Source organism: Microtus ochrogaster, chromosome 4 (assembly GCF_000317375.1).
Source record: "Microtus ochrogaster isolate Prairie Vole_2 chromosome 4, MicOch1.0, whole genome shotgun sequence".
Lineage (NCBI taxonomy): Eukaryota > Metazoa > Chordata > Mammalia > Rodentia > Cricetidae > Microtus > Microtus ochrogaster.
The window spans coordinates 82746742-82772641 of NC_022011.1; the positions used below are offsets into that span (position 1 = coordinate 82746742).

The window sequence follows — 25900 nt, forward strand, 5'->3', positions numbered from 1 at the left end:
AGAACCCTGACTGCCCATTGGACTGGAGGAGAGGGAGGGGGAGAAGAGTGGGGGGAGTGGGAGAAGGGTTGGAGGAGGGGGGGAAGGGTGGGAGGAGGGGGAGGGAAATGGGAGGCTGGGAGGAGGTGGAAACTTGTTTTTTTTCCTTTTCTCAATAAAAAAAATAAAATTAAAAAAAAAATGGGAAAGACCATTACACTAAAGGAATTCATGTCTCTGTATAGTAATACACTGGACAGTTTAAAAACGGAATGATTAAATAAAAGGATAACGAATATAGACGGGATTTAAGTAATATCAATTGTAAATATTATCAGCATTATCATCTTTGTTTTATCACTAAAAAGGTTGATTAATCTGAGTGGTAAGATACAAGCCATAGAAAAACCTAATAAAACAGATCACAGAGATATTCAAATCCAGACAGAGAATTTAACGGAGAACAGCATAAGCCTAAGGTTTTCAAACAACCAACCTTAATATATTCAGTAACCTTAGAGGAATTGCCAAATGGCAGAGGCTCTGTTACAGCTAACAGAACTCCTGTGCCAATGCTAGATTTAAGGATATTCAAGGAAGGAATAGTCTCATATGACATGCATTCACTTTTGTAAAGCAAATGTTAAACTTATGGTCAGGCTGTAGTAGAATTATCCCTAAATACTGGATAGGAGTGCTTACAGGTGTTTTAGAGCCTGGTTCACAGTTGCAATGGAGCACCTGGTTCAGAGACGAGGCTAGGACTACTGAACAATGGAGTAAAGCTACAGGTATGGAAATCTCCCAAGAACAAATTCTTGGAAAAGGAAAATATGCTACTATATAAAGGCAATCCACATTTGCTACTAGTATATAAAGGCATATGTATATGATGACCACACTCCGGATTTATGCCACAAAGCAGTTTTGAGTGAATGCTTGGTACAGAATTGGAGAAATAGGAATGAAAACTGAGTCAATTACTAAAGTTATGCGGGCCCAAAGAAGCCTTTACAGATTTCTTATAAAGATGGACTTCAGCAGTAAATAGAATGATACCAAATTCAGAAGTTAGACAAATAATAATTGAATCTCTGCCTTTTGAAAATGCTAATTCTTAATGCAAAACGATAATCAGGCTGTTAATGGAAAGATCAGAGCCTTTGGAGTAATGGATATGAGGTACATTATGGTGACCATAATGATACTTGGATAGGAGAGGTGATTTCTAGACATTTGAGGGAAATGTCAAATGTTATAGTTATGGCAAACAAGATCACTTTAAAAGGGACTGCAGACAGGGCATTACTAGAAACAATGTTTTTTCTAAGAATAATCCATTCAGAACGCCCTTACCTCCTGGATTATGTGGGAGGTGTGGCAAAGGCAGGTATTGGATTAATGAATGAATGTATATCATCGAGGAATATTCAAGGTAATCCTTTGCCACCCAGGAAACTCCCTCCAGGGCCTCTCACAGCATCTGGTTCAGTTGTTTCCTGCCATTGTAGAGGAAATTCCTTCTCAGAGCAATTAAAGAACCTAATGCCTATTGTAAGAAACCACACTGCTCTGGAAAATAGAACAGCTATAGAAGAGAGAACAAAAATTCAGGAAAAAAACTATAAAGAGACAAGTTTGGCAAATTCTACAAATAAACAGACCAAAATAAAAAAAAATATGAGTAAGTGACATTGTTATTAAAAATCTGGTAGACACAGGTGTGGATGCAACAAAAATTTCATCAGAATCTTGACAGCCAGATTGGTCTCTTCAGGACATAAATGATCAGTTTTTAGAAACTGGAACCTTATCTCAGGTAAAGCAGAGTGTGATAGGGGTCAAATGTACAGGGCCAGAAGGTCAGAGAGGAAAAATAAAACCATATGTGGCTAACATAGCAATGAATTTGTGGGGATGTGATTGGCAACAACAATGGGATACTAAAATGAACATTCCCCCATCTTAAAAACAAACCATAAATTAATGTATGTTTCTGGAAAAATATTACATGATATAAAGAACAGTCATTGAACATTCAGGCTGTACAAGAACAGGGCACAACAGCTGCTGATCTTATCATGGTCATGATGGTTTTTTTTGTTTTTTTTTTAGTTTTTCGAGACAGGGTTTCTCTGTGGTTTTGGAGCCTGTCCTGGAACTAGCTCTTGCAGACCAGGCTGGTCTCGAACTCACAGAGATCTGCCTGCCTCTGCCTCCAGAGTGTTGGGATTAAAGGCATGCGCCACCACCGCCTGGCTCAGCTGCTGATCTTATAAAGGCACCATCAACCCTACCTTTAAAATGGTTGAAAAACAAACTTGTATGGGTTGTGCAATGGCCTTTAACAACAGAGAAACTGCAGGCTTTAGAACAGCTGGTACAGGAGCAACTAGATGCTCAGCATTTTAAAGAATCAACCAGCCCTTGGAATTCTCCTGTATTTGTTATTAAGAAGAAATCTGGAAAATGGACAACAGTAACAGATCTAAGAGCTGTTAATAAGGTGATTCAGCTAATGGGCTCCGGACTCTCTAACAGTCTGGCATTCCTATGCCTACTCTATTGCCTAAAGGATGGCCTCATATAGTTATTGATTAAAAAAAAAAATGGTTTCTTCATTATTCCTTTACAAGAAAAAGAGAAAAATATGGCTTCACAGTGCCTACTTAGAATAATTCTCAGCCTGCTAAGAGACATCAATGGAAGATTCTCCCACAGGAATGCTAAATGGCCCCATCTTGTGCCAATATTTTGTAAGTCAGCCATTGGAAATAAAATGTAAGCAACTTCCTCAATCTATAGTTTACCATTACATGGATGACATTTTACTGATTAAAATGTAGAAACTTTAGAAAATGTTTGAAGAAGTAAAAAAAGTTTTTTTTTTTTTTGCTTTGTTGGGGATTAAAAATTGCTCCTGAAAAAATACAAAGAGCTGATTCTATTAATTATTTGGACTATAAAATAGGTTTACAAAAAATTGGATCCAAAACTGGAAATTAGAAGAGATCAACTGTAGACTCTTAATAACTTCCAATGATAACTAGGAGACATTTCCCATCTGTGGCACACTATTGGGATAGGTCCTGATGACCTGATTAATTTAAATACAACCTTAGATGGTGACAAGAACTTAAAAAGTCCTGGGGAATAATTAGCTAAAGCTGAGAGAGAATTGGCTTTGATTGAAGAGAAATTACAGAAGGCACATGTGGATTGTGTGGATCTGAATCGTAACTGCATTCTGGTAATATTACCCTCCAAACATTACCCTACATGAATTAATGCACATGGAAAATACTAGCTTATAATGGATCTTTTTATCATATAAACTGAGTAAGAAATTAAAAATTATGTGGAAAAGGTCTCTGATTTAATTCTAAAAGGAAAATTAAGACTTTGTCAATTAGAAGGAATAGACTCTGCAGAAATTATAGTACCTTTTAATAATGATGAAATTGACAAATTATGGGAAGAAAGTGAATCCTGGCAAAAAGCATGTAGTAATGTTTTTGGAAGAGATTAACTACAACTATCCCCAAAGCAAGAGAATTCAACTTATAAAGAGAACTGGATCCTTCCTTGCTTTGTATGAAACACACCAATAATTGGAGCACCTACATTCTATACTGATGCAAATAAGGCAGGATAGAAATCAGAAAATTTAAGTAAAATGGATCAAAGCATTTACAATTCTGTACAAAAGTCAGAAGTATATGCTATTCTCATAGTACTAAGGGATTTTAAAGACCCTCTCTACATAGTTACCGATTTAAATTTGCAGTAAGAGTTAGTCTGCATATTGAAACCACTGAATTTATACCAGATGATACAGAATTGATATGATTTAATATTTATTTAGTCACATGATACAATTGGTCCCATACAGGTCCTCCTGCACAAGGCAATGCAGAAATTGATCAATTATTGATAGAAATGTACTAAAGGCCCCAGAATTTCATAAAAAAAAAACATGTCAATAGCAAAGGTTTAAAAAAAAAAGTCTCTTCTGTCACATGGCAACAAGCCAAGGAAATTATAAGGAAATGTCCTACTTGTTCTTTATATAATCAAATACCATTACTTGAAGGAAATAATCCAAAGTGTACTCAAAGGAATGAAATATGGCAGATGGTTATGTTCAATTTGTATAATTTGAAAAACTAAAATATGTACACCACACCATTGATACTAATTCAGGTTTTCAATGAGCAATGGATTTGAGTTTGGAAAAGGCTGATTCAGTAATCATACATTTGCTGTAAGTTATGGCCACCATGTGTACACCTGTACAAATACAGACAAGGTGCCAGCATAGGTTTGTAAGAAAGCAAAAGTGTTTTGCTTATTATAATATAAAGCATATTAAAGGTATACTATATAATCCTATAGGCCAGGCAGTTATAAAAAGATCAAACTGAACTCTAAAGGATATGTTAAACAAACAGAAAGGAATAATAAAGATCCCCCAGAAATATAGTGCATAATGCTTTATTAATTCTGAGTTTTCTAAATGCTAATGAGAAAGGAACAACAGCTAAAGAGAGACAATGAAGAGCAGAAAAAACTATGGAATAAAATCAGCTGATATACTTCAAAGATGCAGTGATGTCAGGATTTGTGTTACACTGGGAAAGGGTTCTGCTTTCATTTTGACAGAAGAAGAAAAGCTATGGATACCATTAAAATTGATAAAGATTCAATTTGAACAAGAGATAGCTCTTAATTAGAAGAGATGATAGTTCATCAAACAGCATGGCCATTTAATCTAATCTAATCTAACCCACAAAAGCAACAAATGCTTTTCATCTGATCATCTATAACTTGCCAAAAGTTAATCTCTCCAAAATTAGGGTAGGAGAATGATGGAGGAAGGTCATTGGTTAAGTAATAAAGAAACTGCTTGGCCTTATAGGTTAAAACATAGGTGGGAGGAGGAAGAGGAAGTGAGCTCAGAGGCCATGCTTCCCTCTCCTGGGCAGACACACGTGGTAAAGCAAGCCGCCAGGTCAGCCATGCTGAATCTTTCCCGGTAAGACCGGTGCTACACAGTTTATTAGAAATGGGTTTATCGGGATATCAGAATTAGCCAGTAAGGGCTAGAGCTAATGGGCCAAGCAGTGTTTAAAAGAATACAGAAATAATTACAGTGTCCGTGTAATTATTTCGAGGCATAAGCTAGCAGGCTGCCGGGGTGCTGGGGAAGCAGCCCCGCCGCTCCTATTACTACAGGAGAAGGGTTTCGTTTTTGTCTTTTCAGGAGAATAAAGGTACCCAGATATGGAATCTGAAGACTACTGGACAAATGAGATATCTGAAATAAGAGGAAAGAAATCAACCAGAAAAAAAGTCTCATGAAAAAGAGTATATTGGCCATTTCCAACATGATAAAATTTCATAAATCTTCCCTTGCCTAAACTGCTGACAGTATGCTGTCCTAACTGGACAAACAGGATACAAAAGAAAGTGACTGTCAAACATTGTCAGGACAAGGAGGGACAGCTCTTCAGAATATCCTACTTCACAGAAAAGTCTGTCAGATATGCTAGGCCTGTAGGCCAAAGATGGATGTCCCATAGTTGCAGCCGTCTCTGTAATTTGTCTCATTTTTTGGAAGTCACTTACTTGCACTTCCAGCTTACTCAGTTAATATTATTTCCTTCTTGGGTCTCTGAGGGAATTGAAGACTAGATAGTTACAGTTTTCCTTGTTTACCAGACACAGAAAGCAAGTTTATTTGGACTCACCAAGATAGGCTAGATATGGAGTATTTTCTCTGAACTTGCATTCTATGAATGCAAATGGACTAGACATTGCTGATATATTTATGGCCCATATATATATTGTGCATAGTTACTGTACTTATCGTATAAAGTTTTTCTTAAATTAGTTATAGCCTTTTTAAATTTTAGACAAAAAAGGGGAAATACAATGGTATATTATTTGTGTTTTAATAAAGAAAGCTTGCCTGAATATCAGTGCAAAGTAGCCACAGCCATACAGTCAGGCAGTGCTGGTGCACACCTTTAATCCCAGTACTAGAGAGGAATATAAGAACGGAGGAGATAGGTCTCACACTCAGTCTCATTTTGAGGTTTCCAAGAGGCAGGATCGCCATTTTGGACTGAGGTAGAGCTAACAGTTAGTGGCTGGCAGCTTTGCTTTTCTGATCTTCAGGGTGAACCCCAATATCTGTGTCTGGGATTTTATTATTTGTCCTACAGAGAAGAAGTGATAGCCACTTTCCTTTGTAATTTCATTTAATATTTAAGAATGATTAGGGATTGATAATCTGTTCAGTGTTTGACAGTGGTCATAAGAGTCAAGTCCACTCAACCACAAAGTTCTTGATTCTTCCACTAACCCAAGATGTTTGCTCATTTCTAAAAGCTCAAGCACCGGACTGAACTATATTTTTCAAATGATATCAACTACCTACTTACACTCCGAAGACTGCTGAATTCTATTGTTTTTTCTGCTGAACTGACAATGGTTATAGTCATTATTGTCTCCCATGAGGGACTGGTTCTAAGAATTCCACAAATTCAAGGTTATGTGTCTCACTGTAAAAACAGTATTATATGTGCATAACCTACCTGTTTTTCCCATATACTTTCATTTCTAGGATACTCAAAAATACTTAATATAAATGTTATATTAATAATTGTCATATTGTTTTGAGAATAATGAGTAGGGGAAAGATTTGTTTATGTTTACTAGTGATTAAATTTAAAAAGTAGATTTAAAAAATCTATTTTATCTAATTCATGGGTGTAGAACCTACAGACAGGGAGGGTCAACTATACACAATGCTTTTAAAGAGGAAAGAAAAATGAGCTGCAGGGTAAAAGACAAGTGAGGTTAAAACAAGTTGTCCCCCCAAAATGGAAAAATAAGATCATGGTTATGTGCTTCATGAAAAATTCTACTGAGGAAGGCAAACTGATGACTGAGAAAGCGTTATTTCAGTAGGTGAGTGGGCTATCTCATCCCATGTACTGCACAAAGGCTAGTGATAGCCAGGTGGAACTTGGGGCCGGCAAATCACTGCAATGTTTCCTTTACACATTATCAAATGACTTCTTAAAGAATAATCTATGCCAGTAAAATTACATGATCTTCACTCAAATTTCAGGACCTATGAATGAAACTCCATGGAACAATGGTGACTGCTTGGGTACACATAGTCTACTACTGCTTTAGCTGTGCAACAACACTAAGACGCTGCAATAGGGAGCCCAGACCTGCAGAGCCGAGCTCTCGACTGCGTCAGAGAGGTCTGGGCAGAATAGCCTAACTCCGCACAATCTAGATGTGTTATCACATCTAGACGGGATGTCTACAGCACATCCCTCCCTTCACGGCTTGGGGAGCAGTGTGCAAGAGGGGCACACAGAGCCAGAGGAGGTGGATGATGTTGAGAAAAGTGGTTTCCAGACACAACGGTGCAGTGCACACATGAACTCAGAGATTTTGACAGCACTCACAACACCTACACATGCTTAAGTCAGTCAAAAATCCAGCACATGGGAGTGAGGTGGGCACGACAGCTCAGTCCTAGTTGAGGAGGTGTTGGCATTTGACGACTGCCTGGAGAGGGTAAGTATGGTTTTCTTCAACGGAATAACACCTTTTGACCACACTCCAGGGCAGGCCCCACATGCAGGAGGATTTGGTCAGTAGGAAATGCACTTGGTGGGTTTCTTTCTTGGGGTGGGGTTGATAGAAAGAGACAGAGAACATGATGTTGGGTGGTCAGGAAAGTGCAGGAGGATCTGGGAGGAACTGGGAAAAGGGTGACTATGCTGACAGTTCACTGTGTGAAATTCCCAAACACTAAAGAAAACATTACTTTTAAAAAAAGTGTTGAAATAAAGGCAGTAAAAACAATGGGTATTTGGCTAGGTATGGTGGCCCTTCCCTTTAATTATAGCACTTAGAGGCGGGGTGGGGGGTGGGGGGTGGGGGTGTCCTACATAGTGAATTCCAGGCTAGCCAGGGGTACAAAACAAAAAACCAACCAACAAACAAACAAACAAAAAAAGGCACAGTGGGGGATACATTTTTAATCCCAGCGCACAGGAGGCAAAGACAAGTGAATCTCTGAGTTTCAGTCCAACCTGTTCTACAGAGTGAGTTCCAAGATGGCCAGGGCTACACAGAGAAGCTATGTCTTTAAAAAACAAAAAAACTAAACCAAAGCAAAAATAAAATCAATAGATGTGTAATCATTCTTCATTCACTCATTACTCTATGGTAATGATGGACTAAGTCCATCGTCAAGCCCTGGAAATATAAACAAACAAGCAATTTCTCCCTATTCACAAAGACAAAAACGAGACAGCAAAGCAAGATCACATTCTATAGTGGTTCCAATGAAAACACACATGACAGCACAACAGACAGGAGGCAGTTTGGAAGTTACTCCAGATACCTCTTTTGAGGAGGCTCTAGGAACCTTGGCGGGAGGCTGTGGTATGGATAAAGCAGACAATTAAATGTTTTCAGACTTCCCAGCCCCAGAAGCAGGCTACAGGAAATGACACTGTGAGCAGCATATGCTCAGACTACTTTCCCGAGATTTCCAGGGGTGTTTCCCACCACCCAGTATACACAAGTGTAACTGTGTGACAGGTTCAAATGGCTCAAAAAAGAAACAAACAATAAAAAGTGCAGCATCACATCATCACTTAATTACCAAGCAACAGGATGGGTTCCAGCAAGACGTTTACACTTACACACACACACACTTTTTTTTTCCTATAGTGGGAAAAACATGTAGGACACTGGCAAATCAAACACGACAAATGAAATTTAAATAGTAGCCATGGCTTAAAATAAAATCAGGCCTTTTTGCTTTTATTATATAAACACAAAACAATTAAATAATTCTAGAAACAGCAAAATATTCTTTCATTGCATTCAATACAGCCTAACATACCAGTTGAAGCTTGAAAGACGATAAGCTATAAACTTGGAAAGAGAGCTGGTGTCATTTGGTCATTCTCAACATGTTCCAACATAACTTGAAAACAGAAACTGCACACTTGAAAATTGCCTTTCCAGTTTGTTCTATGCCTAAAATTAATTTGTTATCTTAATTTTAGAGTACAAATAATTTTCTACTTAAAATTTAAGCACGTTGAAGTTGCATGAAAATCAACTATTTTAGACATTTATAAAATAAGCAGGCAATTCTGGATGATTCCTCCTTATGAATTGTGAGAAAACATGATTTCCAACCATTTGAAAAGTCAGATACAGGTCTATCAAAATGTAAGGTACAGTTCAATGCAATGATTCATAGTGTCTCTAATAGAAGGATTCAGCAGTTCTCAATCGAGACCTTTATTTCTTCTCTGAATAAATGATGCCTGAAATTTTTATTCTTGTTCTAATGGAATTTCAATGGCCTTCACTGCAAATCTACTGGAAATTTTTGCATATTAAGTGGAAAAAATTAAATGATGTTAACCACATTTTAATGTGATTAAGGCTGACAGGGTCATTATTTCTGCTAATCACTCAGTTTAAAAAGCTCAAACAAAACTTTATAACAGACAAGGTTTTTAATTTTATGTATATCTTGTTGAAATTCAAAAAAAAAAAAACTGTAGAAGAAAGAAGAGAAAAAAATTCACAGAACACACAGTCCTTGAAGAAAGGAAAACCAATGAGCAGCTCCGCAGCCTGCAGATGGGTTTCATTATATTTAATCTGGTGATGTAAAAACAAGAATGCAAAACAAGCTCATGCCGCACATGCTCCTCTGGTCCCCTTCCTTTTAAACACGGAGTGGGTAAGAAATGTACTTTGTAGAATTTTGAGTTCTGTGTTTCCTATTTGCTGCTAAATGGAAACAAATATCTTTTTTTCCTTTAGATCTTACAGCAAACTAAAAACAGAATTAATGCATAATTCTGCCTCAACCAATTCTTCATGTTCTGTATTCTATTTTAATCTATGCCATACACTACGAGTATTTCAGATGCATAAAGATAAACTAAAAACCATGATACAAATCTCCAGAAGAAGTGACACTAATTGCTATCAGCAGAGTGACAGGGGTTTTAATGACCAGCAGTACATACAGATCATTTGTTATTTCTATTTTCTGGTTCCAAATTTACTTTGCCTACTGGACATTCTATACTAGAGCCAAATGCTGAATTAATCCTTAAGCTCATGGGCATATGGAGTAACTCTGAGGCTCCATCTACGAAGGGCCATTTGTGACAACACACACTAATAGTCCAGAGACAAATGAGTAGGAGCCAAGCCCAAATAACTTGATCAGTGTCTTCTCTAATTTCCAGAGCGTTTCAGTATTCTCCATAAGTAACCTGTAGTGAGAGATATAACACATACACCTACACAAGACTGCACTGAATACCTCACTACCTTTTTGTTGACTGCAAACTGCTTAACCAATACTGTCTGTAGAAGATTATCTTTCAATTACTGACACGGTAATTCCTAGAAGCGGTCTGAGGAACATAACTCACCCTGACATATAAACGCAATGTGAGCAGCCCAAATTTAGGAGTTAAGCTTTTACTGAAATACAATTAGTTAGCTTTTAGAAGGCTATGATGAGCAAAGGGTTTCTGAAAAGAAGCCCACACCTGGAGTTCAAGCAGTCTAATTCATGTTGACTCACCGCAATCTAGTAAACTCACACCAAATTTATTAAACTAAAAACAAACATCTCATACACAAAAAGATTAGATACAGTTTGCATTGTAGTTTAAGACAATATGAAACTATGATTATTTCAAATAACAAAGTAGCAATTATAAAACTTCAACTACAGGTGCAGTACCTTATCCAAGCCCGATCGTCCTTTTCATGATAAATTACTCAATTGCAGGCAAACAGAAAAATGAGTTTACCTCCTGATCATAATCTACGCAGCTGACTAACAAAAGCAGAGCACCTGGCCATAAGCAACTCCTCTGAATGCGATATATGCTAACGTCTGAAAAATTGCTGTTCTACTTTCGTATTAAACACCAGAAGCAAACTACTTTTCAGTAAGAAGCTCAGGCTTCTGTGCAGAGAAAGTGATTAGAGTCAGAGTAGATTATATAAATAGCAAGAAAAGAATTCAACTTGAGTGCTGCATTGTGCAGTAATCCTTCTTGTCCACAGAAAGAATTAATATCACTGAACTTTTTTAGAGTGATGCTATGCACGGGTGCATCAACTAATAACCCTCCAGAATGTCTCTGCTCATCTAAGAAGAGTCCCTGCTGAACGTTCTAATGCATCTTATTGTGAGTCTTGAGCAAATAAAACTTCATGTATGAGCTCATGATGTGCTCTGCGGCCGGAAAGTCGCAGGCTCTGTGGGAAGCTCTTTATCTTCCCAGCAGTCAGTTCTCCGAGAACATCAGTGCAGCTACTGTAGTTACCTGTAGATTACTTGTATTTTCTCACATCTGTGTCCAGCAATCTAAACCATGATGATAAAGGGTCATTAGGTTTTGAGTGAGGAAGGGGGTGGACTAGACAATTTGTTCTGATAAGCTCCTTGTTGGGAGCTCCGGTTTAGAATGTGAAATGTCGGACATACACAGTTTTACACTGAGAGGGAAAAGAATTTCACTTTTCTGCACAAACAATAATTAAAAATAAAGCAGTCTAATGCCTCATTATAGTCTGCTGATTCTCATTTTACTGAGGTGCTTCACAATTAAAAGCATTTAAGACAAATAATTTTCTGCTTTTAAAATGGACGTCCACGCTCTATTAGCCACAAAGAATTCGGGTACAATTACTAAGATAACTGCTGTTTGGTGCACAGCAAAGCAATTTCCCACAGTGGGACTTACAGTTCAATTTACCAGTTGGGCAAATATTTTGTGCTCTGTAGTGGCCTAGAGAGTTAAAAGCCATAGGTAACATCGAGAAGTGTTATACTTGGGGAAAAGTTTCTTCAATACAAATGGATGGTTTAGATTTCAAAGCATAAAGAATATCCTAAAAGCAACCCCCAATTTAATATTTTAAATTTAAAGACTAGATGCAAAACACAACTGTTACACGGGGCATATCTCACTTTCTTCTCACTACCCAAAACAAAGGCTGAGAACTGAAAACATTATATCCTGTTTGTAATGGCTTCAAAATCATTCTGATACTTAATCACACTTTTTCAGTAAGCAGCTGATAAAATGTTACATTCTTGATAAGATTATGAAATAGCAATGCTAATTACTTAATTTGAAATGGTTTAGAATAATTGTGTCAGAGCACAGGAATACATGTCTACAAGTGTGTTCTGTCCTTCAGATAACTGCATGGGGAGAGGCTGGAAAGAAGATGTGTATTGCAGGGTGAAGACACTGTCCTTGGAGCCACGATCTCCCTCACGACTAGGTTTGCTTTCTCTAGGACAATACTATGCTCTCTTCTGAAAGGATATTTTAAGAGAAAACAATGACTGGGATAAATAAAATACTGCCCGGCCTCAAGGAACAATATTAAAATAACAAAAGTATGTGAATAAAGGCACACAATATTTTTAAATGAAACATCAAGTAGTGATTTGAGGCTTTGGGGGGTGGGACAGTTTAAAAATGGTATTTATTTGGATTGTTTGAAGGCTTTCCAATGTTGCTGGAGAAGAAAAATACAAATACTATTTTCAAGGTCATTTGCTAGCATTAAACACAAGCAAACAATATTTTTTAAGATTAAAAAACAGAAACATTTAAACCCACACTCTGCCTTTAAATGCACAAAATACCAAAAAACCCTCTCGCCAAAGCTGAAGGAGAGGGCACTATCAGCAGTGCAGACATTTCCTAAAATACAAATGACCAGAAAATGAAAGATTCTGGGGACAAACATTAGCATCCGAAGGCAGTGTGAGAACACAAACCCATGACAATTATTCATGCACCAAGCCACTGTAAACCTAAATCATTTCTCAAGACCTGGATGTGTCAGGAACTTTGACAATTATGACTGGAGCCAGGAAACTGTAGCACTGCAGAATTTCTTATGAATTTCTCCAGTTACTTTTTATAAATGCTGTCTTGGATGACAGCTTAATGTGTACCACATGCAATATTTATTCTTCTTCAGTGTCAGACTGTCTAGCCATCCCAGGGAATACAAAGAATGTCACTTATTAGGATAAAAGCACAAGGAAGGTAATCAAGGACACATGTAACATCAGCCAATCATGCCCCATTTCAGCAGCCTGCTCCATTCATAACAGTTCAACAATTATTTGCTTGCTGATAACTTGCTCTCAGGCTGTTTGTGTTCGCCATAATGGTGGTTTGCATTTATTTTGCTCTTTAGAATTGGACACTTGCTGTGCCATACGTATTTGTCAAAACTTTATATCTTCTGTCAGAGATGGGTGAGAATATAAAATAATTTGTTTGTCAGGAACTCCTAATACAAAAATCAGTAACCCTTGATGTCAATAGGGCACTAAAATAAACCATAAAACTGCAAACCATAACTATGAACTATTTCATAGAGTAAAAAGTCCCGAGTGATAACTGCAGGAAGCAGGCACTCCCGCTAAGCCACACATGGCCACTGAACACAGCTAAGGACGGCGACTAGCCTCGCTTCTCCTTTTGTCTCATTTTCTCAAGCTCACGAAGCTTACAGACCCCTCCAATCTAATCTGGTGGTCTTGAAGCTATATATTCTAAATGTCCACACAATATACCTGACAATCCATACATGTTTTAAGAAATTAATAACATTTAAAATAAAATGTCCTAGTACATACAATAATCATGCTTTGTGTAAATTTAAAAAAACACATAATTCCTCAATCATACTTAGTTCAAAGCTTTATTTACAGATATGGCTTTGCAGCTGTGTTATAAGAGCCCTTAAAAGCTCTTGATTCACACAACCACATGTTATCTCTGAACAACAGAAAAGAAAGCAAATGGTTGCTATCACTGAATTCTCTTGTTCTGTTCTCTTTGTCTCTGTTATAGATCTGGCCTGAATTAGCTTAAAGTTCTATGATATAAGAAACGGTTCTGTATAACTCCTTAAAATATAATTGGGGAGAAGTCCCATTTTCAAATAATAAAAGTATTCTTACAGATTTCCTTTCCAATCTTAAGAATTGTCTTGTAACATAACTTAGTTATTAAGTGATTTACTTCAAGTTATTCAGTACTATAATGTAGTTACTGACTAGAAAAGAAAATACAGAGGACTGAGATTTAAAACTCCTATTGGTTAGAAAGGTATAGGGACAACTTTTAATCGGTGAAAAAAGGGACACAGCATGATTTGCTAAGGGCTGCCATTCCATGTAAGTCCTGAATGCCCACCGGGCAGTAAGCTACAGCTTAATGTACTTAAACAAGGACAGAGATTAAGAGAACATACTGGCTTATTGACAAGTGTGTCGTTCACACACACTCGTGTGCTTTTCTCAGAGAATCTGAAGAATTAGATAAATCACCCTTAAATGCACCTTAAATGCAAAATAAAACACAGTACTTATCCTCTTAGTGAGCTCAAATTGCCATAAAGAACATATATTTGAAATGTGTATTCTTTTTATTTAAGTGTATGTGTGTGTGCTACATTGTACGGGTGCAGGGCTCCTTGGAGGCAGAGTTATAGCCATTGAAAAAACATCACCCAATGTGTGTGCTTTAAACCAAATTTGGGTCCTCTCAAAGAGCAGCAAGAACTGTCAACTGCCAACCATTTCTCCAGCTGTAACACCCACACATAAACATGCATACACATGCACACATATAAACACTTAAAAATATATTTCTCTTTATTTATGTGTATGTACGTATAGGTATGTATGTAGGCGCCTGCGGAACTGAGGAGGCCAGAAGAGGGCACTGGATTCCCTGGAGGCACTGTTACAGATGGTTGTGAGCCTTCCCAGGTGTGGATGGAAAAGGATCAAGCACTCTTAACCACTGAGACATCTTTCCAGCCACCTGAAGATTGTAATGACACCTTTTATGAACTTAATTACTCTTCTTGCTTCATTGTTAAAAAGACAATGGATACCTACATGAAATCCCAACTTTATAAATAAGTGTATACTCAAAGTTGATATATCAATTATCTCAGAGCCTATTTTTGAGCAGAAAAACGAAATATGGTCACAGACACCAAAGTACATCTCACCTAAATTGAACTATCTGTTATAATGTGAGTTAAATAAGCTTTTATGGTACATATCACAAGGTTAATACTTCTGATGGGAAGATGCTTTCTTGAAAACTTCTAAATAAGAGAACAATAGTTTAGGCAGTATTACTAGTCTCAAATATAGACATGCCAGTTCTGTATGTACATTTTATTTTCACATACACACTTTCCCCCAGCTCGAGCCAGATCAACCACTGCTCACTATGAGGGAAGATGAAACGACACCTGCCAAGACTCAGGAAAAAACAAAAACCTTATTTTCAAGAACTGAGAAGGAGCGAGAAAATGAGACTATGGGAAAAGTCGGGTCTTAGTTCCAACCTGGCCAGAAAAGATGCTCCTAAATCGGGTGAGAGTCGCAGCTGGGGAGATGTCTACAAATCAGAATGCAAAGACTGAGAAGCTATTAAATATATCTGCAAGGGCAGCATCCTTTTCTTTATAAATTTGCAGTATTTCATATAAAAAAACACAAGATTCAAGGGTATATGAAAATAGTTTAGTGATTGAGCACATGCCTTGCATATGCTAAGCAAAAGGAAAAGAAACCACAATTCTGGCAAGGGAGACTCGGCACTTCAGGGCCACCCCCTTCACTCATCACTCTAGGGATGGCAGCCTTCACTCTTTACTCTCACTGGAAATACACAGCATACACATACACAGAGAAACTGAGGACATGTCTTAAAGGGCTTTTAAATGAACAAGTTCTTAATTTTTTAAAAAAAGATGGTGCAATGACAATTTAAAAAGAGTATACTAATGGAAGTCAAGCCACGACAATAAAATCCTCTAAGCTACCCACAGTAAAACTGCAGGGCCGTACCGAATGAAGATTACTGTTATGCCACAGGAGTCTCACTGAGCTCCTGAGCTACAAGGCATATGATGAAGTATGATTCTTTACTCAGCAACAGAAGAAAAAGTAAGGGACACATCAGTATCCAGAAGATAATACAGGACAATCAAATCCTTTTTCCTGCTACTAGATTAATTCTGAGCTATGATAATTGAGTTTGGAGAAGTTCGTTTATATAGAATACATTTTACAAGAACAATAGAACAAAGTGTTCTCTACAGGAAAGTCTATGTAATTTGCCTAAAGTAAAAAAAAAAAAAACTGAGTAGCAAAGATCACAACATTATTATTTCAAATTGTAATTACTTTTCTGTTTTTCTTCTTCTTGTGACAGTCTCCCTAGGTTGCCCTGGATGGCCTTTAACTCAGAGATCCACGTGCCTCTGTCTTCCTAATCCTGAGATTAAAGGTGTGTACCACACCTGGCAAAACAATGTTTTTCCCAATAAATCAAACTTGGTGATCACAGCTACAACTACCTCTTTTACAACTAAAGCCTAAGAGTTTCCGAGAGTCTGTTTTTCTCACTCAACAGTGTTATTAATGGCACGCAGCATTTTGGGATAGCCTTCAAAAGTCTGGTGAACTAGCAACTCTAAATGTAAGCCTGGTACATGAAGAATATGTAGCGCAGGGGCAAAGGTCAGAGAAAGTAATGCACTCTCCTATTCTGCATAGGCAGGGCATAATGGACAAGATCCTGAAACAGTTCAAATTAGTGTTCACCTTCACCTTGTCCCAGGCAAACATGTATACCAGCTAAGACTCCATTCTATCTGCATAAGGTTCTGTCTCTCAATTCTAACAGTCTTCCACTTTCTGAACTTCAAAACTCTCCTCCACTTCTCCCAAACACTGATTCTCATTCTCTATTATCATATATTTAATGTGTATGAACGTTTTGCCTACATACATGCCTGCTGTCACTGGAGACCAGAAGAAAGGGTTAGATCCCCTGGGATTGAAGTTACAGATTATTATAAGCGACAACACTGGTACTAGGAAGAGAATCTGGGGCCTCTAGAAAATGAGCCATCTCCTGTCCCTTTAATTCCCATTCTTGATTACAGCTCATCTCAATACATTGTTTTGAAAACAAAATCAGATCTTGGTATATAGGTTTTTAAACAGTTTATCTTGAATTACCCTCCAGTGAGTATGGACAGGGCATCAGGAAAATTCTTCATGAACATGAATCATCAGTAACCTGAACAATACTGCAGAATTATGAACAAAACTCTTTCATTTTCTAGATCATGTCTATGTACATGTAAAACAGTTCTCAACCCAGGGGTATGCGGGAAGAACATCCCTTTCACAAGGGTCACAAACACAGATATTTGCTTTATGACTCATAACAATAGCTAAATTGGTTGCAGAGTCGCAATGGTTGGGGTCCCTACAAGATGAGGAATCCTGTATTAAAGGATCGCGACACTAGGATGGCTGAGAAGCACTAGAGTATGAGGAACGCACACCTTAACCATTGGAGGTAGTGCTAAGAAGTACTTGCTGTCTTTAATAAGGGCTTAAACCTTTTAATCTGTTGAAGATAGAAAAAAATGAAATATATCCTGTTTATATAGAAAAATTAATCCTATGCATTTGATGAATTATGCCACTCAGAAAATACTGTTAGTAGATGATGCTTATAAAAATTACAACTCATGTTCCTAATGTATTATTTTTTTTAAAAAAATTAACAAACTACCCTGCAAATAGAAGTAATTAGCCATAAATCATTTTGAACAAAATGCAAACAGGCCTCCACATATGCATTTATTGTTTATACAGAAGACACAGTTCTATAATTACCATTCTTATGATGTGTACTAATATACTAATCCCACTTGATAGGAATTTGAAATCTCTGAAAGAGTAACTAAAACATTTAATGAAAACCAAACAGAAGTTTGGCTCATAAATACTGTGTTTAAGTGGGTAAGGCAAAAGAACTGCTTAAAATTTAAGGCCAATCTGGATTTTGTAAAAGAACAACAACAATAAAAAATAAATAAAAAAAAATAAAAACAGAAATTCACAAATATTATTACATGAAAATTGTATTAAAATGCAAAAATACACATGGAAAAATAATTCAGAGGCTGGTGAGATGTCTCAGTGAGTAAAGACACTTGCTTCCAAGCTTAACATCCTGAATTTCATTCCAGGACCTGATGACAAAAGCATGCCCTGCCACCAACCATGTACACATATATGCAAATAAACTGAATTTACATTAAAAAATAATTTGTTGCCAGGAAGAGTTGCACATGCAGTTCCAGGACAGCCAGGACTGCTACAGAGAGAAACTTACTCTCGAATACACAAACAAAAAACAAAGGCAAAATGTAAAGGTAAAATAAGAAAAGATTAAATATATTCCATGATTTTCCCCTAAGGCAATCACACAATATATATCATTGTGAAGTTATTTTTGTTTTGTAAACAAATATAAAAAACAAAGAAGAAAGTTGGGCAGAAAAAACTTGCACCAAAGCCAAGTGGGGTGGCGCACGCCTTTAATGCTAGTACGGGGGAGGCAGAGGCAGGAGGATCTCTGAGTTCAAGGCCAGCCCAGTCCACAAAGCAAGTTCCAGGACAGTCAGGGACACACAAAGAAACCCTGCTTTGAAAATCCAAAAACCAAACCAAAACCCAAAAACTTGAATCATACATAATAATAATATAAAGGTTAATAATAAATCTGAACCTGACATGTTGTTTGTGACTGTTCTAAAGCTGGGAAGATTTCCAGGCGCCTACCTATGAGTCTTCAAACAATCTCATCATTCAATGTGATGGCTTAGTAACCAGGATCAATGAAGAAGTGTGTATGCTTTAAAGTTTAAATGTCCTAGTATTTCTAGAAAAATATTTATATGGTACCAAAAACAAAACAGCAACAAAATCCAAGTGCCCTCATCAACAGTTTACAGAACAGTAAAGACAGGACAGCACAGAGTGAAACATAATTGGTAGCTATTAGGTGTAAAAAATATCTAAGATGAGTTTGTTCTACTGATTCCATAATTGGACAGCATATATTACTAACAGAGCAGCAAAGGTGAAAGATTGAAATTTAAACCTCCAATTAAGCTGTGGTTTGACAGTTTGAATGTCCCATACCTGCTTGACACCATGACTCACCATGCAATCTAAGATGAAAATTAATACTGTGTATAATCTTGCTTGTAACAACTGATCATGTTTAGAAAATGAATTGTTAAAAAAACTCATTAGCACCTACCAAATCAACAAAACTTTCTAAACAAGTTTGTTTAGTCATTTGTAACACTATCAGTGGTCTCTGTGGCTCTTCCTCAGTATCTTGATTGCTGTCATCTGATCGTAACACAGCCAGTCAGGGTGGCTGCCACATCAGCCTCTCTTCAGGACCCAGTCTTAATCGTCCACCAGTGAGAGAATGAATTCAGCACTGCTGAAGCAGTAGAAACTTGGACTCGCTCTAGCTCTTACCTTTCAGAAGGTCAGTGTGCTGTAGTCAGTTCACACTAGCCTGATCTTTTCACACGCTTCTTTTAAAGAAGCTGGCATGAAAAGATAACATGCCACTATTTTAATTTATGGTGAATTTTAGGCAGAAACCAACATGTTTATCACTCTAGAAATGTGGCCTACTAAAATGAAGATAGACGTGCATAGATGTGTGTGCAAATGTGTACTTTAAACTTTTCTCCTTTTGGTGCTAGATAGAGACTAAACCCAGGGTCTGTACATGCTAGGCAAGTGCTTTAGCACCGACCAGTTCCCAGTCCCGTGAGCATGTTTATTACTGCTTCCTGCATCAATCTTAATTTGCTACAATAGTATTACACGTTAACCTTGAAACAAAATCTTTTTTTTTTTTTTTGGGTGAAAGAGCAACTGATGCAAATGGGACTTAGAAACAAACAAAAAAACAAGATGCTAACAGAAGCAAATGGATTTAGGAGTTGAAATGGACTTTAACTATTTGCATCTGCTTGCAGCATTACAAATGGTGAAACCTAGTGCTCATATCCTTCATAATAAAAATTTATTCTGTGCTTTAATACGCAGGCTACGTTACATAAACAGAGGATTCAAAGCTGCAGCAGAGTGGCTGAATGGAAGGAAAGTGGCAATCTTTCTGGCTCCAGTAGATGCCATTCCCTATCACACAGTGTTTCCCACTCATAAATACATGACAAATACTTCCTCAATCATGTTTTACGAGCAGGGATGCACAGGGGGTAGTCAATGGCTAGCTTGAGGGAAAATAGGAACAGCAGGCGGCAGAAACTGTACAGAAAATGGCTATGTGGTAAATTCTCTTCTGGAACATCACTCAGCTGCCCAGTCTTTGATCTTTCAGCTCCAATTACACTAACTTCCACAAGATCTGGACACCTCCCCCCACACACATACCCCAACCTCAGACCAAATCATTAGCTATACATAAAACCTAAGAAAATTTGGTTTTATAAAATAAAACCATTCATACATCTATGTTGTTACAAATTAAAATTTGTTATTTAGACAAGAGCAGTTTCAATGGGCTATAACCATATCATCATCACAACTGGTCTCGCAAAAAACATGGGGTGTCTGGCGACAGCTAAATCACAGGCTGGCGTCTCCTAAGCAGTCTGTCTACCATCAGGGTCTGGGAAATGGTATTTACTATACAATTAGAGCCAGGGAGTTCTACCTGTAATCACTGAAATACAGGTGTGAGAAGCCCCTTTGGGCAAGGAAACCGACTCATCCCTTCTCATGTAACTTTGATGTCTGTATTGTTTTCCTCAGCCTCAGGAAAACTCAGCATTCATACTTCCAGGAGAAGATTGATTGGCTGAAGTCAAATAATAAATTTTAAAATCCTTTCTTAAAGAAAACAACTTCTGACACATTAATCATCAAATTTATTATAGTTTGAAACAAGACAGAACTGATTATATTTTAAAGTTAATTACTTTCTGGAGGACAATGACCAGTCTGAACTTCATTTTTATGTTAAATTTATGTTTTCTAGAACATTGCCAATAAAGAGGTTAAACTCAGTTTCCTATCAGGGACACAAAATGTCTTACAGCAATATCAACAGGGCATTTTTAGTTGCAGTAATTTCACAGAATTTATTCTAATGATTTATTGGAGTTAACCATCTGACATTAATTATTGTTTTGGCTTCCAGTCTATGAATGTTTATTTTTCAGTTTAAAGCCTTCTCACTCTTTGATATCATATGGAAATGAGAATTTTTAATGGAAAATTGAAACCATGTGCATCTAAGTACTTAATGAAGTACAGGGAGAAACCAACAATATATTTTAGGAGAATTCAGGTCTTTTTCTTGTACAGTTTTGATCTATCTCTATGACTCAATAGTACAGCATGCTGAGGAGGTAGTGAGGGAAGCCACAGTAAGCAGGAGGCCAGGGTCTCCATGCCCACCTGAACTCAACAGCTCTCTTCAGAGTTCTGAAGAGGAACAAATCTGGCACATTTTAGTTACATATTAGAATGGCAACATTTAAACACAGTTTTTTACTTTGATACCTTTTGGAAGTTTCAAGCCAGTATCTGGGACTTTTTTGCATCCAGGTTTAGCTTTTTTTAAAAAAACTATTCAATCTGGATTTTAAAATTTATGCCAGCTATAACCCCTAGTAGAGGTTTAAAGGTCACCTGCAGTATCAGTGTGGCTAGAAATTCTTGGCTTAAAACACTTTATTGACCAAATAACGTTTTAGTCTCATTTTGTAGCAAAAAACAATGTTTACATAACTTAAATTGGATAAGCAAACATGCACGTTTCAAAATTTTCTGATTTAATTCGGTTTTGTTAATGTTCTCTTAGTGCAAACAAATTATTTAGGAGACTCATCTCTAAATGTAACATGATGCAAAACTTTCTTATCATTTTCAACATTTTAAAATGAAAAGATAGTAAACATATTATACACATATATTCTATGTATATATATTATCTATATGCTTTGTGTTAGCGATATGTGTACATATATAGATATGTATATCCAAAGAAAAACTTACCATTTGTTTTTCTTTCTTATATAATCTTTTTCAGAAAGATTAACCAAGTAGACCATTGGCTTTGAGGTCAAAAATAAGTGCTTATTCAACACTTCAATCTAGAGTGGGAGACAGAGAAAGAACCCTTTCAAATGCTGAGTAAATATGGAGTAAATATTGAACATAAGCACTAATGGAGTAAACGTTTTCCTTTTTATAATCTTTGTTTGAAAAGGATTAGATGTTATGAAATATTTAAGTGAGAGATGGGGAAAAGGAAAATATAAGCTTAGGAATCTGTAATAGCTAACAGAAATCAAAGCTTAACTGTATATATTACTAGATATAAGATAATGAGCAGCCCATTTTGTTATCTAAGAAATCAAAGCAAAGGCAGTAACTAACAAGAGTATTTACAACTTACCTCCTTGTCATTCCAATCATGATAGAAGCGTACAGGTTTCTTTTGATCTATAACCCAGGATTTGACTTTGCACATTATATCCTGTATATGATCAAGGAAAAAAACTCAAGATGAACACTTAAGCATTTGATACTATGTACTAAAAGTTTCAAATCCTCAAAATAAAAATAACTTTTGTAATGAAAGGAGAACTAAGCCACACAAACAATATTTTGTATCTCAAAGAAACCCCTGATGAACTCTTGATGAAGCATTATTTTAGTGTACAAAGTTAGCAAAATTAGTTAACATAACAATATGAAAAACTGCAAGATAATTCAATCACATCAAAGACAGAATTTAAGAGTCAATATTATCTAGTGATTCCACATATTATTTTGAAATGGGAGGGGAGTATGCTGAAGAGAGACTAAAATATATTTTTCCTTATAAAGAAAAAACAAAGTAACTAATTTAAACCTATTATTGATTATTTACTCTACAAAATATTAAATGAACTGACCAAAACCTTTTTTCTTATGAATTAATTTTTCTGACAACACCTTCTCCCTGCCACTTCTCTAGTGCTTCCCCCACCCCAACCTGCCAAAGCCTCCATTACACAATGGCAAGAGCCCTGCACTGGTGACCTCCAACCAGCTGCATTCTCTTTTGGAACATCTCTCTCTGCTGGAAATCTAAAGGCCTTTTAGTTAGCAAGCCAGTGTGCATTCAGAAGGAGTAACTGCGGGAGGAGCCCAATGGGCTTTGTTTCTCTGGCCTTTCTTCACAGAAAGATTAATCATCTGTGAAATGGAAACGGCAAACAGCAAGTGACACAAACTGAACCCTTCAAGCCTTTCCTCATCAGCCCTGTGGGTCTGAATCTAAAAGCTGCGTGTGGCAAGGCTCTCCTTACAAGCAGGTGCTAATAAAAGGCTCTCAGGTCCCAAAGGTCAGACTCAGCTCTACCAGAAGAGGCACGGTTGAGAGTCATCTGGGCTTTTTGTTTGGGGGGGAAATTTTTGTTGTTGATGTTTTGTTTTGTTTTTGTAAAAATGTTTTAAATATTCATTTCTTAAAATTTGTTGCAACACAATCATTAGTATTAGATTTCCTGAGAGTATTTTAACCATGACCAGTTACTCTTATAAATGTCCTCTTTTATAAATTATCTCAATATTTAGTATACCTTCCTTGCAAATCTTACTGTTACCAACAAGAAAAATAAGAAAAAGGCCCAATAGCCTTAGATCCTGATTTGAAGCCCTCCAGGGAAAGGACTTCCCATGGATTTTAACAAGGAAGGGGCAAGATGAAAACTTTTAATGAAATCTAACATGTTCTGCTTAAGAATAATCACTTTTACTCTTCTACAACTAAATTTCACTCATAAATGTTTAAAAGTGGCTAATGCAACACCATTTCCTACAAGGAGAAGATCAAAGTGCTATATTACAAATGCATTATGATTAAAAAAGCCCTGTGCAGCCTTGCTATTAACTGTTCTTTAAACCCTAAAAGGCTTCCCATAGATCTCACTTGGCACTGCATATACAACCTTTGACAAGTAATGTAGACCATTTTTATTCATTGCCTAAAATTGTAGGCAATTATGTGCGTCACACTGGCCACCTGCAAATTCTGAATGCCTGCTGCAGTTGTCAGTGCAAAAAACTAATGTCGGAGGGGATTAATCTGGGGGGAGAGAGTCCTCTTTAATGGCTCCAGCAGGTGAAATGGCCCAGCTGGTTACTGTGACGAGTGGCCAGAACAGCTTATGTAGAGACATGCAACAAGATTATTCAAAAGAAGAAACAGAGGTACCATCTTATACTTCGTTACATTAATCTTTTCCAATTAAAAAAAACAGACAATAGAAAGCCAATTCAAAAATAAGGGAGAAAATTAATTTTAATCATATGAAAGTATAAAATACTTCTGTGACAATTGCACTTTTACAAAGCCAAAGGGTCTCTCAAGGGCTGACCACCAGTGAAGGAATTCAGGGCTGCTCTTCGTCTAAAAGTAGTGAGATTCTTGCTTCAGGCACAGAAGCACTGGAGCACTAGTTTCCAGCTTTTTCCTTCAGACTATAGGAGCACTACAGTTTTACATAAAGAGTATTAAATCATACGTGAAGTTCACCAACAGTATTTTCCTTAGAAGCCACAGTTATGTGTTAGGTTACTAAAACATGCCGGTTTTACCTTAAGACAAAACAGAAGTAGATTGCAATCAGATAACATTATTTCACACAAATAACCAGTAGATGCTATATTAACAGTGTGTTCTTTTCTTATATAAAAGAAAAATTAATTTTAATTAAGAAATTTAAATGTTATAACCTATCTAAAAAATTTCTAATTAGACCAAAAGGGCATGAGATAAAATGTATAATAGGCTAAGTAAATGTTTCCCTTATGCTTATATATAAGCATACAATTAATAGATATACTATATTAATACATAAAAAATGATTTTCAGTTAAATAAATTTATTTAGCTGAAGTGTATGTACTTTACCCACATTCAGCAAATGAGCAGCACATAGTAAAAACATTACTAATCCCTTTGTATTAGATCTCTAATACATTTAAGTCATTTTTATTCATGTGTGTCAGTTTGCGTCTGCCACATTGTGTCCAGTTGCCCAAAAAGTCAGAAGAGGGCTTTGGATCCCCTGGAGCTGGAGTTATAGGCAATTGTGAGCCTCCTGACAGTCGGGCTGGTATTGAATTCAAGTACTCTGAGAGAACAGCAAATATTCCTACACACTGAACCATCCATCTCCCTAGTCCCTCAGATTTCATAGTATTTCCTTTTATGAATATAAATGCTTTGCCTGTATATATGTCTATGTGCTATGTGTGCCTGATGCCCATGGAGGTCAGGAGAAGGCACTAGATCTCTTGGAACCTGAGTCACACATGATTGTGAGCCACCAAATGAGGTGTCAAGAACTGAACTCAGGTTCTTCCTAAAAGCAGCCAGTGCTCTTAACCGATGAGCCATCTCTCCCATCCATGATCTCATATACCTTTCCTATCTTATGTAGAAATACAGACTTTGGAATATGAACCTGGACTGCTTTTGTAACCATCTAACATTTCATTTTAAAATATATTCTGTGCATTACTAAGGGCAGCGCACGCCTGTCTGCGCTCTGTGCGCACCATACAGTTCGTGATCTTCAGGCAAGGGGTCGACCTTTGGACACAGAGACTCACACAGACAGAGAGACAGGGACATAAACCTCTAGTCACTGGTAAGAAGCCCTTTATTCAATAGCCCCACGGAGGCTTATATACCCAACAGTCAGGTGGGCCAACAGGTGAAAACCTTATCCTCTGATCCTCAAGGCAAGGCAACCTGATGTGGGAGTGATTTCTTATTAATAAAGAAACTGCCTAGGCCCATTTCATAGGCCAGCCCCTAGGTAGGCGGAGAAAACAGAACAGGATGCTG

At 37.1% G+C, this 25900-nt stretch overlaps 1 protein-coding gene across 1 annotated transcript in view; it reads right to left on the reverse strand.

Moving 5' to 3' along the window:
* Positions 1 to 25900, reverse strand: part of Ola1 (Obg like ATPase 1) — a 133880-nt gene that overhangs the window by 30320 nt on the left and 77660 nt on the right. Inside the window, exons 6-7 of the mRNA XM_005346574.2 lie at positions 22455 to 22535; positions 22052 to 22149 (exon numbers count right to left, since the gene is read on the reverse strand). Of these exons, the coding sequence (XP_005346631.1) occupies positions 22052 to 22149; positions 22455 to 22535 (179 nt within the window). The remainder of the gene's footprint in view (positions 1 to 22051; positions 22150 to 22454; positions 22536 to 25900) is intronic.